This window comes from Motacilla alba, chromosome 6, assembly GCF_015832195.1.
Source record: "Motacilla alba alba isolate MOTALB_02 chromosome 6, Motacilla_alba_V1.0_pri, whole genome shotgun sequence".
NCBI classification, from domain to species: Eukaryota; Metazoa; Chordata; class Aves; order Passeriformes; family Motacillidae; genus Motacilla; species Motacilla alba.
Window position 1 is genome coordinate 20321054 of NC_052021.1, and position 14354 is coordinate 20335407.

The 14354-nt window shown below is 35.2% G+C and overlaps 1 protein-coding gene across 5 annotated transcripts in view; it reads right to left on the reverse strand.

The window, feature by feature from the left end:
- EXOC6 (exocyst complex component 6) overlaps positions 1-14354 on the reverse strand; it is an 87943-nt gene that overhangs the window by 28799 nt on the left and 44790 nt on the right. For 2 of the 5 annotated variants that reach the window (XM_038139964.1, XM_038139962.1), the window contains exons 18-20: positions 11729-11908; positions 8651-8680; positions 2946-3087 (exon numbers count right to left, since the gene is read on the reverse strand). In XM_038139964.1, the coding sequence (XP_037995892.1) occupies positions 2946-3087; positions 8651-8680; positions 11729-11908 (352 nt within the window). Of the gene's footprint in view, positions 1-2945; positions 3088-8650; positions 8736-11728; positions 11909-14354 lie in introns of those variants that run through there. The other 3 variants (XM_038139966.1, XM_038139963.1, XM_038139967.1) reach the window with 2 other exon arrangements.

Genomic DNA, 14354 nt, shown 5'->3' on the forward strand with positions numbered 1-14354 from the left:
AGTGAAAATAACCACTGAGAAAGAATGGTACAAAATACAGGGGTAAAACACTCCTCTAGGTTATAAAATTTGCAGAGGAAATAGGTAAATACTTTCATTAGAACAGGACAAACTAAAATAAAACTGAAATCTTTTTGGAACACGTGGAAGGAAACAAAAAACATGCTAGAAGAAGAGTGAGATGATGATGACTTTTTTTTCTAAGAAGAGCACTTACTGACTTGAACAGATTTCTGTATTGTTGTTTGAACTGTTGATTGTTTTTAAACAGAAAAGAAAAAACTAACAAATTATCATATTTTTCTGATTTTATTTAGATCTCTCCAGTTCATATTAGAAAGAATAAAATTACAAAGATCAGAAAAAAAAATCTACAATATTGGCAAGAATTCTTAAACGTTTACCTTCAGATATTAATAATCTTCTACACGTCATCTAAATTCTTAGTTCAGAATTCATCTGAGTATGCTCCATTGTAAGTAAAATGTGAAACCCATTAATATAATACAGTAGAAAACTCCCAACAGTTGGGAATTATTCGCACACTCTAAGCACTAATTGAAATGTCACTGTCGTATCCATTAATCCCAAAGCATCAAAGAATAAAGCTGGGGGAGGGTGATGAGCAAGAACATAAATCACAGGCATCACAGTGAGGCCTGGAATGTGCCTGTGATGGACCTTATGAATGAAACCACATCAGCAAAGCAGTCTGAGCAAAATCTTGTGTCACTCCTTTATACTGCAAAATGTGGTTTGTTGCAACACACTATTCTGACAAGCTTCCATAATTGTATTTAAACTACTCAAAGGGTTTCTGAGCAAAATCATTTTTTTCTAACATGCTTTAAAAGCTTTTCACATAGGAAGAAATGAAGTTCATTCTATTGGCACTTGAACAGTCCAAGCTAGAAATTACACAGTGGTGGAAGAATGTATTTTTCAGTTTTGTAAGTTACTAGCTTTCTGAAACTTTCTTATTTTGGCCAAAGTTTTGGTATGTCCTGTCCATGCCATATACTCAGAATAACAGCTACATATGAAAAACCATGTCATCTTACAGTTATATTACTTTTTTTTAAATTTTTAAATAATGAAATGTTATCATTTAAGACTAAATAAAACTCTACTAAGATTTCTTCACTGATTTCAGTTTCTGCTGTGCATCAACCAAAGATGGTTGACAGACTGGCAACAGAAATTAGGATGACACTGATCAGGGTGCATATCAGACTTTGCCTGAGAAGAAAACAGTCTGAAAACAACCCAAAGACCAGATGACAGCTGGAAACAGTGGAACTTCTCCCTTCTTTGCTGTGAACATACTGTTAATACTGTGAAAGTCACCTGCAAGACATGCATTTTATCCCCTGTACTGCTAGAAATCCCAGGGTGAAACAGGGCATTGGTCATCTACAGAGAGTAGTGAAGTACTGTGTTGTTCACAGCTGATATTTTAAATATTAGAAACAGAATAATACTGTAATGGATAAGTTCTTCACTGTTAAACCATTTGTTCAGAAGGCACCTGATGGTTTAGTGCTTGCATTAATTCAGCTTGTTAAGATGAATGATTATGATGTCAGTATTGTGAATACTGTATAATTTCTCTTTTAACAACTGGTATCTTTTTTACATCTAGGAAACTACACAAATGCACAAACACACTCCCATGTACCTACCTGAAAAGTACACTAATAAAATTGCAACAGCAAGCATACTAAAAGTAAGAAAAATCAAACCATGATCTGTTTGGTTAATTTGCACAATCACAGAATTTTAATGTCACAACACAAATATTCTAAAAATTTGACCTTGACAGTCCTGTCAGTTTGTTCCATGCCCTGAAAGGCCTTAAGGCTGGAAACTCAGGCACTGTCAGAAAGATGCCTGCTCTACCTGTTACTGAGTTCAGCTGGAATGTAACAAACAAGGCAAGAGAAGGAAAGACTATAGGGTTAAAATTCAAAACCACCCCTAAGTCTGTCCCACAAGAACCTTTCGTGATGCTAACCAAATTGCTTGAAATTAAATTTTCAGTTTCCCATAGGTGGCTTCTAATGGAGTAGTCACCAATTTTTTTCATATATCCAAACTGAAAGCCTCAGGATATGTCTTGAATAACTGCCCCATTTCACAGCTGTCACCAAAATCATTGAGATCTATGCTTCAAATACATAACAGGAAAGATACTTTGGAAAAAAAAAAAAAAAAGAAACAGAGCAGAAGAATCTGAAAATACACATTGAAAAAATATCTCTAGTGAGCCTTTCCACTGTATCTCAGTCATCAACTATACAACCAATCCTAACACCTATTCATGGAACTTCCTTCCTACAGATTAACAGCTCACCCTGAGCCACAAGCTCCATAAAAAGCACAAGGTAATTAATCCTGCCTTCAGTGCTGTATTGAACCAGTTTATAAAACAATTCTGATACCATATTTTAAACAGTGACAGTAAAACAACATCTGATGTTTACTAAATGAGTGCTATTATTTTGCACAGTAAGGCAGTAGCAGTTCTAGGAGTGAGGAAACCCTACATAACAGCACATTTAAATATCTATATCATAACAGATGAACTCAAGAGAAAACATTAGAATTTCATAGACATTTGACCTTTTTTTCCTTAACCATTAAAACTTAATATTTATGTAGTAGTCTTGGGCAATTTTGTACTAAACTAAATCTTTACTAGATATAGTGATTATGATCCCACTAGGAGTAACAACAATGCATGTTTCAATTTAGATATTTTAGTTTAAAGAAAAGTTTCATAAAAAAATCTTCCCAGGAATGCCAACATACTTACTTACAAATACTTTTACAAGAAGATGTACAAGAAAAAGTTTTATTAGATTATGGAAAAGGATCATTATATAGCTTACACTAAATAACTTTTTTCAATGTTAAGACAAATACAGATGGGAATATATACTTACATTCACATTGTATCACATCTAAATTAAACTGCTGAATTGCTCCCATGCTTATTTGTTTTAATTCACTGTCCAGTAGCATCTGCATTAGGGACATTGAAAGATGCTGGCAGGCTGACATGCAAGCTGTCTGGGCCACTTTTCCCTAGTAGAAAAAGCAACAAGTTTTACAATAAAAACAAAAGATATGTCACTAAAGAACTGCTCATCTTATTTGATTTTAATACACACTCTAAGTCTTAATGATACAAAACTTAGATAAGAAGGAGAGAGATCACACTTCCTGTTATTTCTTTGACCTATTAGATTTGTTTCTATTAGATCAAACAGAGAGCTAGATTAAAGAGATGTTAAAGCAATTATTGACATTTCTTCCAGCAATCCAACAGTCTTCATGAATACAAGGATATTTCCAAAACAATGACAATGTAAGTTGCTGAAGCATATGAACAGCTTTGTGGATTTATTTAAATATTTTTAACCCAAACAGAATGAAAGCAAGAATGTAATGAAAGTTAACATGCGGCGTATTTTTAAAATAGCAAATTAAATAACCCCCCAACTTTATATAAACCAAAATTATTGCAATTGGTTGAGGCATTTCTTGTAGGAGCTTGTGCTAATTGTTGGTAGTTTAACTGCTCAGATTCCATCTCAAAGTTTGTTGCTAAATTATTTTAAAAATTCATGCTTATCCATCATCTCAGGTGCTTAATAAATCTGCGCTGTCAGAGATCAACTACTTACAAAATGAAATGTAGCCCTCTGCTGTACAAAATAGAAATAATTTCCCAATCACAGTCTAGCTAGCAATATTGCTCTCCCCATCATCTACATGTAATTGAGACAATTTTCCCAACATGAGATCAAAAAACAAAACACAAAGTCAGACATTAACCTGAATAAATTATTTAAAATTTAGCACACAAAAATTTAAAAGTAACAAAATTCTACCTTAAAGTTAAGAAAACCACTTGAGACCAGATACCAAACCAGATGGCACCATTCTATTCACAGCACTGCCATCTCTTAAAGCAGTGATCTTGGGTGTCAAATGCAACTACATGAATCTCTGTAGATTAGTGTACTGAAACCACTGCTTTCAACTGATGTGTGCATTACAACGATATTGAAACAAAGGTAACAACACATTTACACAAAAGAAATCATAATAATGTAACAGAGCTACTGGAGCACACGGCACTTTTGTTTTACTTCTATCCATCAGTACAGTGATGTCACCTGTTTCTCTAAAGTAATGTTTCCCCAGCTGTTTTCTGCAAAGTCAGGTTGATCAATTCACTGTTGACTCCCAGAAACACATCTAAATAATGACCAACTATAATGGACAGCTCACTGTCCCAAAAACTTTGGAAAGTTCTGCTCCAGCACCAGAAGAGACAGATCTTGTCCTTAACATGTCAATTTGCTAAGATGATTCAATTTTCAGATGCAGAAAATTTTCATAACAGAAAGCAAATTTGGCCACAAATATTTCACGCTTTAAAAATCTATTATTTGTTAAAAGGTAATTAAAATATAATGAATGCAATAGAAAGCCTTCAACCCTCCTCACATTCACACTGAAACATTAAATGGCTGTTGCTAATTCTTTTCTAGCATTAGGACACCTTGAACTGTAAGGAGCTTTTTATCTAAAATGGCATGTCAGCTTCTTAATTGAAAATCTCAGAAAAGCAAATAACATATTTGAGCAAAATAGATGAACTGACAACAAAGAATGTAGGAAACAATACAAGAACAGCATGCTTATAAGTCTCCCAAACCCACCAGCAATTATACTGGGAGACATGCAGCTCTATTCCCCAAGCAGAACAATATCAGTATGAATGGGGGGGAAAGAAGAAAAAAAGAATAGGCAAAAAAGGAAGGAAAAAGGGAGGTGAGAAGGGGACTAAATGGGCCACAGTTCATGTAATTACAGTGTAGTGCATTTGAAATACTTAATGGAAATGTCATTTTGATTTAATGGAACAACTAGTGCATCTCTGTTTAATGTACTGCTCCATCAAATCAGCTCCATGTCCTATTTATGCTGCCACTATAATGTAATAAAAGTTCAACCAGATTAATAGGTTGTCATGAAAAATTTTAACATTCAGTTTATTTCATATGGAAACAATGTGTACTCCTCTGTTATCTTGAATAAATTACAGAATTTTGTATTTCTAACAAGCATGTGCAGTTAATTGTTACATTCTGGCAAATATCAATAGTACTGGAGCACAAGATAATGGTTACAATACAGAAATGACACAGCTAAAGCCACTTGGACTTTAAATAATTATCAATACATGTACACTGAATGTTGGTTTTGAAGTTTCATAAAATGGAAACATCCTAACATATAAACTATTTCCAACTATGTAACTTGAACTACAGGCTTATTGTTCAAACGACACATCAACAAATACTACAAGTTTACTATACACAGAAGATACTTACTAAAAACCACTTAATATTCTCAAATTTAGAGAAGAAATAAAGCGACGCATATTTATCAAAATGCTGAATTTTAACTTAGAGAAATGTGAACTATACTAGGTTATCCTCTTCAAAATTCAGTGCTTCCCAGTTCAAATTACACTGGATGTATGATACCCAGAAAATAGTAAAATTAACATTTGTGTTTGAAAAATAGGATCTAGTTAAAAATTCATCTCCAAATTTCCAACATCTACCACATCATCAATTCCTTGCCAATTTTTCATAAAGCATTTTGAAGAGGAAATATAAGGATTGGTGAACATAGCAATAACATTTAATTTTCAGGATTGAACAAATATCAGCTAATTTTAAAACAGTCTTCATGTTTGGGGTTTTTTTGCTTTTTAAAATTACTATTATTATTTAAGGGGGTGGGGGTGGCCATGGTTATCTAGCAATTAAATACCTATATTCAACAGCATGCAGAGATTCAGCAGGCTTCTCACATTTGCCCCAGTTGCCTCCCATTTGGAGACACTACTATTGTCTCTGCTGTGCCTATGCTAATTGCTCCTATCCACAAAACCTATTCTTCCACTCAATCAGTGTAAAGTTTAGGAAACAAGGACTCTATTCTATACCCAAAAACACCTGCTAACAGTGTTAAAGGCAACTGTTTTTCCACCCAGCCTCCACATTTTGCTGAAATACAAGTTTGTAAAAAGAAAAAACCCTTAGACAAACTTCTTATATTTCAAAGGAGCTTGTAAAGAGAATCTGCTGACATATTAAATCCTTTTTATAGGACCCAAAAGCTTTTCTCCTAAGAACAATTGTAGTAAAGAGACATTTGGCTCCTAGGAAATTCCCAAAGGGTCAGCCATATGCATCCTTCCACGGCACCTTCGCGGTGCTGCTTTCTAAAGCCCATGCTAGCTGTCTCAAAAGCAGCTTTCATCATTCACTATGGTGTCAGTCAATATGATTTATGGACTGCATTCAACAAAGTCAAAGCATATAGAATGAGAAATATGACTACAATCTGCTAATTTGTTTTGTATTGAGCCACTTAGGAGTCAAAGACCTGATGTCAGGCTGAGACCAGCAACACAATTAACCAGCCAGTGACAGATTCATCCATCCTCCCTGCCAGGCTGTGCCAATCAAAGACAGCATGAAGCAGCAGTTGGAGAAGTCAGTAAGAAAACCCATTCTCTAAGTAGCCTGTGGAGGCTGTTGATTGACAGTTTTTGAATATAGCTGCAGAAAACCACCACCCCTTCACCCTCACTGCAAGCTGTGAAATTAGGCTTTTGCTGCCAATCACAGAAACAATAAAATAACACAAACTGCCATCCTCAGCATAAAAAGAAAATAAAAAACTTACCCGTTAAATCTAAGATGCTAAGGTGAAGAATTAATTTAGCAATATGAAATAACATAATGTTATTCTTTCTGAAAATGCAAATAAATTAAACATACAAGTTTTATCACTCAAAGTTAAAAACTCCAACTTTTGAACTATTGATAGAATACAAGTATACTAAAACATGAGTGGAATTTTTAAGAATCAATTTTACTTCCAGTCTCTGCTCCAAATGCTACCGAAACAATTAAAAATACCTAACTGAAAGTCATTTGCAGCAGTCGCTTTTCAATGGCCCCTCTTTTCCAACTTTGTATTGACAAGGCACATATCTAGAATAAAATTTCAGCTAATTCTAAACTTAGATTAAAACCACTTACATATAGCCCCACATAGTTTCAAGTTAACTGATCTGGAAATACAAGGAAACATTTTCCCCTAACTCTTCAAAACAAAACCAAAAAAGGTAGTTCCTTAATAATAAATTTGATAATCCAATTTATTTCATGAGATTAATGGCTGTATAATGAAATTTTAATTTGCTTTTTGATTCAAAGCATCTAGTGGCACTATAAATTACAAGACTAACTTACAATGGGACATAAACATAATCCCAAAAGACTAAATTCTTGTGAATTCAGAAAACAGAACCATTAAAAACTGCATGACTTTCCAATTATAACCTTCCCAAAGCCACAATGCTTCTGTGTTCTACACTGCTGAAATTCTGCTAGTCCTTGCTCATGAGATTACCAGCAGCCTGAGATCTGTACAATACTAACAGGAAACATTTCTACACAAAACACAGAGCTCATGACACCTATTAGCTTGACAGTTCACCAGCATGCTGAGTATTCAGATGATGGAAGTCTTGATTGGAATAAATCACCATTGTCATCTATTCCAACCTTCTACTTGGAGCACTGCTGCCAACACTACTTCAGGTCCATAGACCTTTCTTTGCTCTGGACCCTTCAAGGTAGCAGAGGATGGGAATTCAGCAGCCTCTTTGTATAATCTCCTTCAACACTGCACTACTCTCTTTAAGCACACCTTCCCTCTAATATCAAAGCTCCACCTCCCAAGCTTTAACATGTGACCACAGCTACATCTGAATTTCAGTCCAACCAAGAAGTCTGGCTCCACCACTTTTGTATTTGTTCTTCAAGAAGTTGTAGGCTGTCACTGGATCTCTCTTCAGCCTTCTCTTTAACAGACAAAATACTCCACCTCCCTACACCTCCACTAGTAACTTGTGCTCCAGGCTCTGAACAACTCGGGAGCCCACTGCTAGATTCATTCTCCAGGTTTTAATAATTTAGTAATATTAACCTAATCACTTCCATTATCATGACAATGTTTATGCCATATGAAAAAAAAATTATAATGTGAAAATAACCCGGGGATAGGAGAATTCTTAAATGCAATTCATCAGCTCCTTAAAAAAAATTGGAAAAGCAAATAAAGAACACCAGTACACACATTGCCCTGACCCGAGACAAATGCGGCAGAGGAACGATAGAACTTTCACTGACTCTTTATTCAGCTATATCACTCTATCCTAATTCTGCATGCATATCTCACAGCTGAATTTTGATACCTGACCTCTCTTTCAAGAGGTTTCAGTCTCTAAATTACCTCATTTGGGATGCAAGGCACACCCCAACAACCTTCTACAAGGTTTTTAGGACTCCTGCTGTCTGTCCCAGTGTATGAAAGCCCAATGTTAGTCATTAACCTGATCCCTGCATGCATCCACACAAGGTACACAGCAAGTTATCAGCAAAACAGAAAGGGTCTTTTTATTAAATGATTAAAAATTGAAGCAATAAGCCTGCAGGCAGTTCATAGTTTTTCTGTTCACATGCTTTTTCTTCATCTTGCATCTACTTACCGACATAGCTGCATGGTCATTGTTGTTATGCTGAGAAGGAAACCAGTAAGGCAGTCAAAACAAAAAAATTAAGATGTACTGTCAACTTCAAAAAAAAAAAAAAAGAATAAAAAAATCGGTAGTAATAAAAGATAAGAAAAAGCGTACAAAAAGAACAATTATAGCTACATAATAGTATTTTTTTAAACCTCTGAACTTATATCGTATTTTGTTGAAGTGTAACAAAGAGATTATACCTTAAATAATACTAATTTGGCAATAATATGGTTTTCTGTAATAAGGAACTGTGTGCCAAAATATCAAAGTAATAAACTTCAAAGTGTCTGTTGAAATGACTTTCCAGAACTTTTCATTACAAGAAAGAATATACTTCAAAAGTCTTAGGTTAAAAAATAAATGCCATGTTTGCCATTATGGCTTACAGAGGCTATCTATATGTTATTAACATACTTTGTTCAAGCAAGATTTAAAATGGCTCAAGACAGTAAGAATCTAAATATAACATGATCCATTAATAAATTTTAACATAAAATTTATGGCTATATAACTTTAGGGTTGAAGAAAGCTGTTTTATTTTCCAAAGCTGCTTCTTAAGCACAGTAAACAAACACAGAGGAGAAAACTAACATGCAAAACTTGAGAGGGAAAAAAGCCTTGGAGACACAAGACATTTCCAATGATTCAACAGAGATATCAGACCCCAGCTAACTTATGTCACTTTGTGTTCATATCCAGTACAGTTCACGATCTACCTGATTTAGAGTTCTAATGTTTCAATGAAAATAATACAAATTGCAAAACCCAGATAAGATGTATTTTTGAAAAGTTACGTCTACATTGGTACAGAAATATTTTAGTACAGCCCCACATAAAAGCACAGAGGGAGACACATCCCTGTGCATTTACACAGCTTATACATACAGCAAAAATAAAAGAAGATTCTAATGAGAGGAATCCACCGACTGCAACAAAACATTTGTTTAAGAATTATTATAACATGTCTACAGGCAGACTAGGGTTTGAAACAATACCAGAGAGAAAGTCAGTGACCCTGGAGTGTGACAACAAAAAACTAGTGTGGCCAACTAGGGTCCCTAGTCCTAGCCCAATGCCCTCTAACACAATGGGGTATGTAAAGGTAAAAGAGGAGAGACCTCTCTCCTTGTTCCACTCTTTTCCTTACTAGAATTATGGTCAGTGTGCTAGGAATTTGTTCTTTGACTGCTAATTACAGAAAAAGTTCTGATCAACTATTTTGAGCACTGGAATGTTTCTGTCAGCCATACAAAAATTATTATGGAAATGACACTGTGACATTATTGGAATAATTCATTAATGAAAATTAATTCTAAAAGTATTCCAAACCTTAATTACAGCATGTGAAAAACCTAGCTCAGTTTATCACGCCAAAGCATTTACTATTTTAACGAGTTATAGAAAGAACCTGGTTCTGGGCTAATCTCGGAAAATACTTTTACTATAAATTTTCTCTTAACAAAAATAACTTACTAGTACAAATCTAACTAGAATCACCATAGTGTGCACACATTTTCATACAAACTCCACAGGTCACACACAACATTCACAGGACTGTATATTTCTACAACTGGCCAAGATAGGACAGGGAACGAGATGCAGGACAAGTAAAAAATTACAAGAAACCTCTTGCCACAGCAGACTACTTGTCCATACAGTTCTACATCCTGCCTGATCCCTGACCAGTCTGAAATTACAGACTAACCTCTCTACAGAAACTAGCTTTCTCCAAAGGCTGACTTGTACCCCCAGGCATATAATTCTATACCTTCCATACTTCTCAAGTCCTAATGCCACAGCTGCTTCTATGCATTCCCTTAACACATTACTTCATTTTGTCTGTGGCTCATTTCTGAACAGCCATTTAGCAGCATACATTAATGACAGACTTCTGTACATCCTGCTCTACAAATTTCACATCCCTTAACTGCCCTATGCATACGGCCACTGAGGAGCAGTGCCATTTGTTCACACTGCTTTGTATATTAAGTTACAATGAATTACACTATCTAACAAACTTGCTATTCTTTACCAAAAAACGCTCCACTGATTTGGCACAGAAGCACATGCCTCACATGACACATTCACATCAGTATCACATGATACAGTTGGAGTGGCCTTTGCCTTTGAGTCAGTTAAAAGAACAGGAGACAGAAGAATCACAGCCTCTGCATAATATGTGGAAGACAAGATCAGCCTGCTATGCCAGCAACTTCAACATCTTGCTGTGCACATAAAGAAATTTCTTCCTTCAGTCTGAAGCCTCAAAACATTCTATGCATTGGGGACTTATTCTTTCTAAGCATTGCAGGTGGGCAAAGCACTCAGACATCAGTGTGACTGCAACAACCAAGAACAAGCTGATAAAAAGCAGATGTAGCTTGAATTACTTACTGAAGTTACTCCAGAACTAAAAAGCTATAAACCATTATGATGGTAAACCAAACTAGAAATAGTCTTTTTTATCTGAAAGGAAGGGGAAATCAGACAACAGAATGTAACAATTCACACATAAGACAGGTTAACAGTATCCTTTTTCCTGGGACAAAATAACACAGGATATTTGAATATGAACACAGATACATCCAATGAAGCTCTGTTAACTAGAATCAAATTAATTTTTATGATCAAAAATATTTAGCTAAAAGCCTTGGAGAATACAAGACCTCCACAATCTTATGCACAAATGTAGGATTTACACCAACTCTGCATTTGTTGAACCAATGCATGTGTACATAAAACCAACATGATATACCAAAAAGGCTCCAGAAAACTGCCTGAGTTCTTATACTATTTGTAAATTAGTTGCTGATAACAATATTTAGACCAAAGTATTTGAAAGTATTTTCTAAGTGTTCTGACGGGTAAGCTCCACCAACATACTGATATACATTTGACAATATTTCTGTGCTGAGAAAAACTTAAAAATACATGTCAGCATGTGCACAAATCAAAAACCAGAACCTTTTGTTCAAAGCTTACTATTTTAAAATAAAATGATGATCAAATAGTTTGAAATTAAACTTAAATTTGAACACTTACAGGCAAATGAGTAAAAACTTGAAACGTGCTTCTTAAAAAGTTAATTAGGTCCATTAAGTATCCACTGGCTCTTCCATCTGATTCAGACATTGTCCAATCATAATCAGCAATCTGAATAAATTCATCTATTTTTTGGTTAAGTTTTGTATATATTTCTCCTTCAGCAGCATGCCTTGCATCCTGAAAAAAAAACATGTGCGCAATGCTTGTCAGAATACTAAAACATTATTAAATGCAGATAAAATTATATCCATCAACAGAACTGTTGTGTTTTTCTTGGATTAAAAAATATTCTATTGAAGTTGGTGCTTTAATGTCTGTCTCATATCTGAGGCTGTGGTTTTTAACACACTCTCATAATGCATACTATGAGTGTTCGCAACACTGTGAGTGTTTACAGAATAATCAAAAGTTTTCAGACAAGTTAAGTTAATTTGAAAACAAAGCAATTTGTTTACTTAAGTCGTAACAACCACCTTTAATTCTGCCTTACAAATTTATCAACCCTGACACAAAGTTGATTTTTCTTTTAAAAAGAAAATAATAAAATAACCTAATAATTTTGTCTTTTATGGACAGAGGTCAAGCAATCATATGATTTTTATGCAATTATGGTCTTAAAGCTGCATATCTGAAGAATACTCATAATTCTTCATCCTCCTTTTAATATCCTGATCATCACATACCCTGATGCAGAGCACTCCCCTACTTGCTCCTACTTTGCCACACCTTGGATTCCACTTTTTGGACCAGCAAAGTCCTGCATTTAGTGTGAGCTGAGTTTACAAGGCTGTCTCTGCCTCATTTGTACAGGGGACATCCTCAGAGATCCAATGGGACCTCGGAGCAGGTCCTTGTGCGTGTGCTGCCGCAAAGTTGTGCTTTTGCCAGCCTGGAGTTTAAAGATATTGAGATCTTTCTAATTTGGGCTTGACATAAAATTTTCTTAACTGATATGGAGAAATAATTCAAGTGAGACATCTTATTTAAACCAAATGGATCAGTTGCTAAGGCTTTTAGAGGGTAAAAATAGCCTGGATACACTGAAGTAACCAAAAAGCAGATGAAACTCCCATCGCTACTTTCCTCTAGACGAAAGCAATCCAAAAAACATGGCATTTGAGAAAAGCATAAATAAGAAATGCAAAAAGAAAAAATAAAAATATTCACATTTTTGAGCTTAAAGGTGTCCTCACATTGAGTGTGCCAAATTAAGTCTTCAATCAGGCCCTAGGCCGAGAGGCACTTCAGGAGTAAGCAAGAAAGTATGTGGCCCTGCCATAAATAAATATCAAAGTACGATTCCCTAAAAATAGCATTTTTACTGTCAAATCAACTTGAGAAAGGCTCCACTGAACAGCTCTCCAAATCCAACATGCAAGAATCTGGCAACCTGTCATCATGTCAAGGGAGTATGTGGATATCCACAATTTTGTAGATGGCAATGACTAAGAAAGTTTCAATTCAAGTCAAGTCTACATATAAAGTTTCTAAATAACAATGAAACCTCAGCTGCAACAATGTATAATGATGGGGCTTGCAAATACATCTGCCTGGGCTTAGAGCAAAATTTCTTCACTTTTTTTTTGATTGGGCTTGGATTTTTTTTTATTTTAAATCTAAGTCATTCATGGAGTGGTCGTATCACCTTTAACAATTAAAGGCAATGGCAAGACTAGTCCTTCTGGTTTTGTCTTGCATTAAAAAAATACAGTGTAGATGTAAAAGCTCATATCATGGAATGTAAACCTGACCAATGCTGCTAATAAAAGGAGATTTTTGACCACTCTGAAGAATGGAGGTGACACAATTTGCCACTAGGAGATGAATTTAATAACTGTAGAACATACCAAACCCTGTGAGGGCCCAGTTGGGGAACTGTGAGAGGTTTTTCATTACAATAGAAAGGGGAAAAAAGAGGGATTAACAAGAAAAGAATTTTCCACTATAATTGGAGAACGTTGTGCTAACAAGTTCTCTAGGCAAGTAGACAGGAGAGAAACCACGCACACAAAAAAGCCCTTCTGTTTGTCAGCATTTATCCCGTGTTTTTCCAAAGCGCAAACTCACTAAGAACAGACACAATATTGAATCCCTCCAACAGAACTTAGTTTGTAGGAGTGTTAAACATAACTGCTAAACAGCATAAGTAACCTAAAAAGAATATAATGCAACTTGCAAATGCACTTATTAAGTTAAATTCAAGGATAAAGAAAATCTCACCTCTTACTGAAATCAGACTATGGCTGTATTAAGTGGTTTTGAATGCATGTTTGATTGGTAAAAAGATAATGAATTGCTCTTAGAGGAAAATAGCTGTAGATATACAAATTCCAAGACACAACAAGCAAACTAGGCACCCCAGAGCAAAATTAGTAAAACTGCTGGAAGGGCAACGGTAACCAACTACGGTTGCTACGTCACAACCTTTCTGTTTTGCCTTATGCACTAAATCCTTAGCAAAACAAGCAACAGCTAATGGGAGAATCGTTAGCTATCAACTGGAAATATGAAGTGTCTTGCAATTATTCCACCTCACCCACCTTTTAACATCTATGCCAGAGGGTATATTACAGTAGGATTGGCCACATATTGCATCAAGAGATAAAATGAATTGCAGGAAACA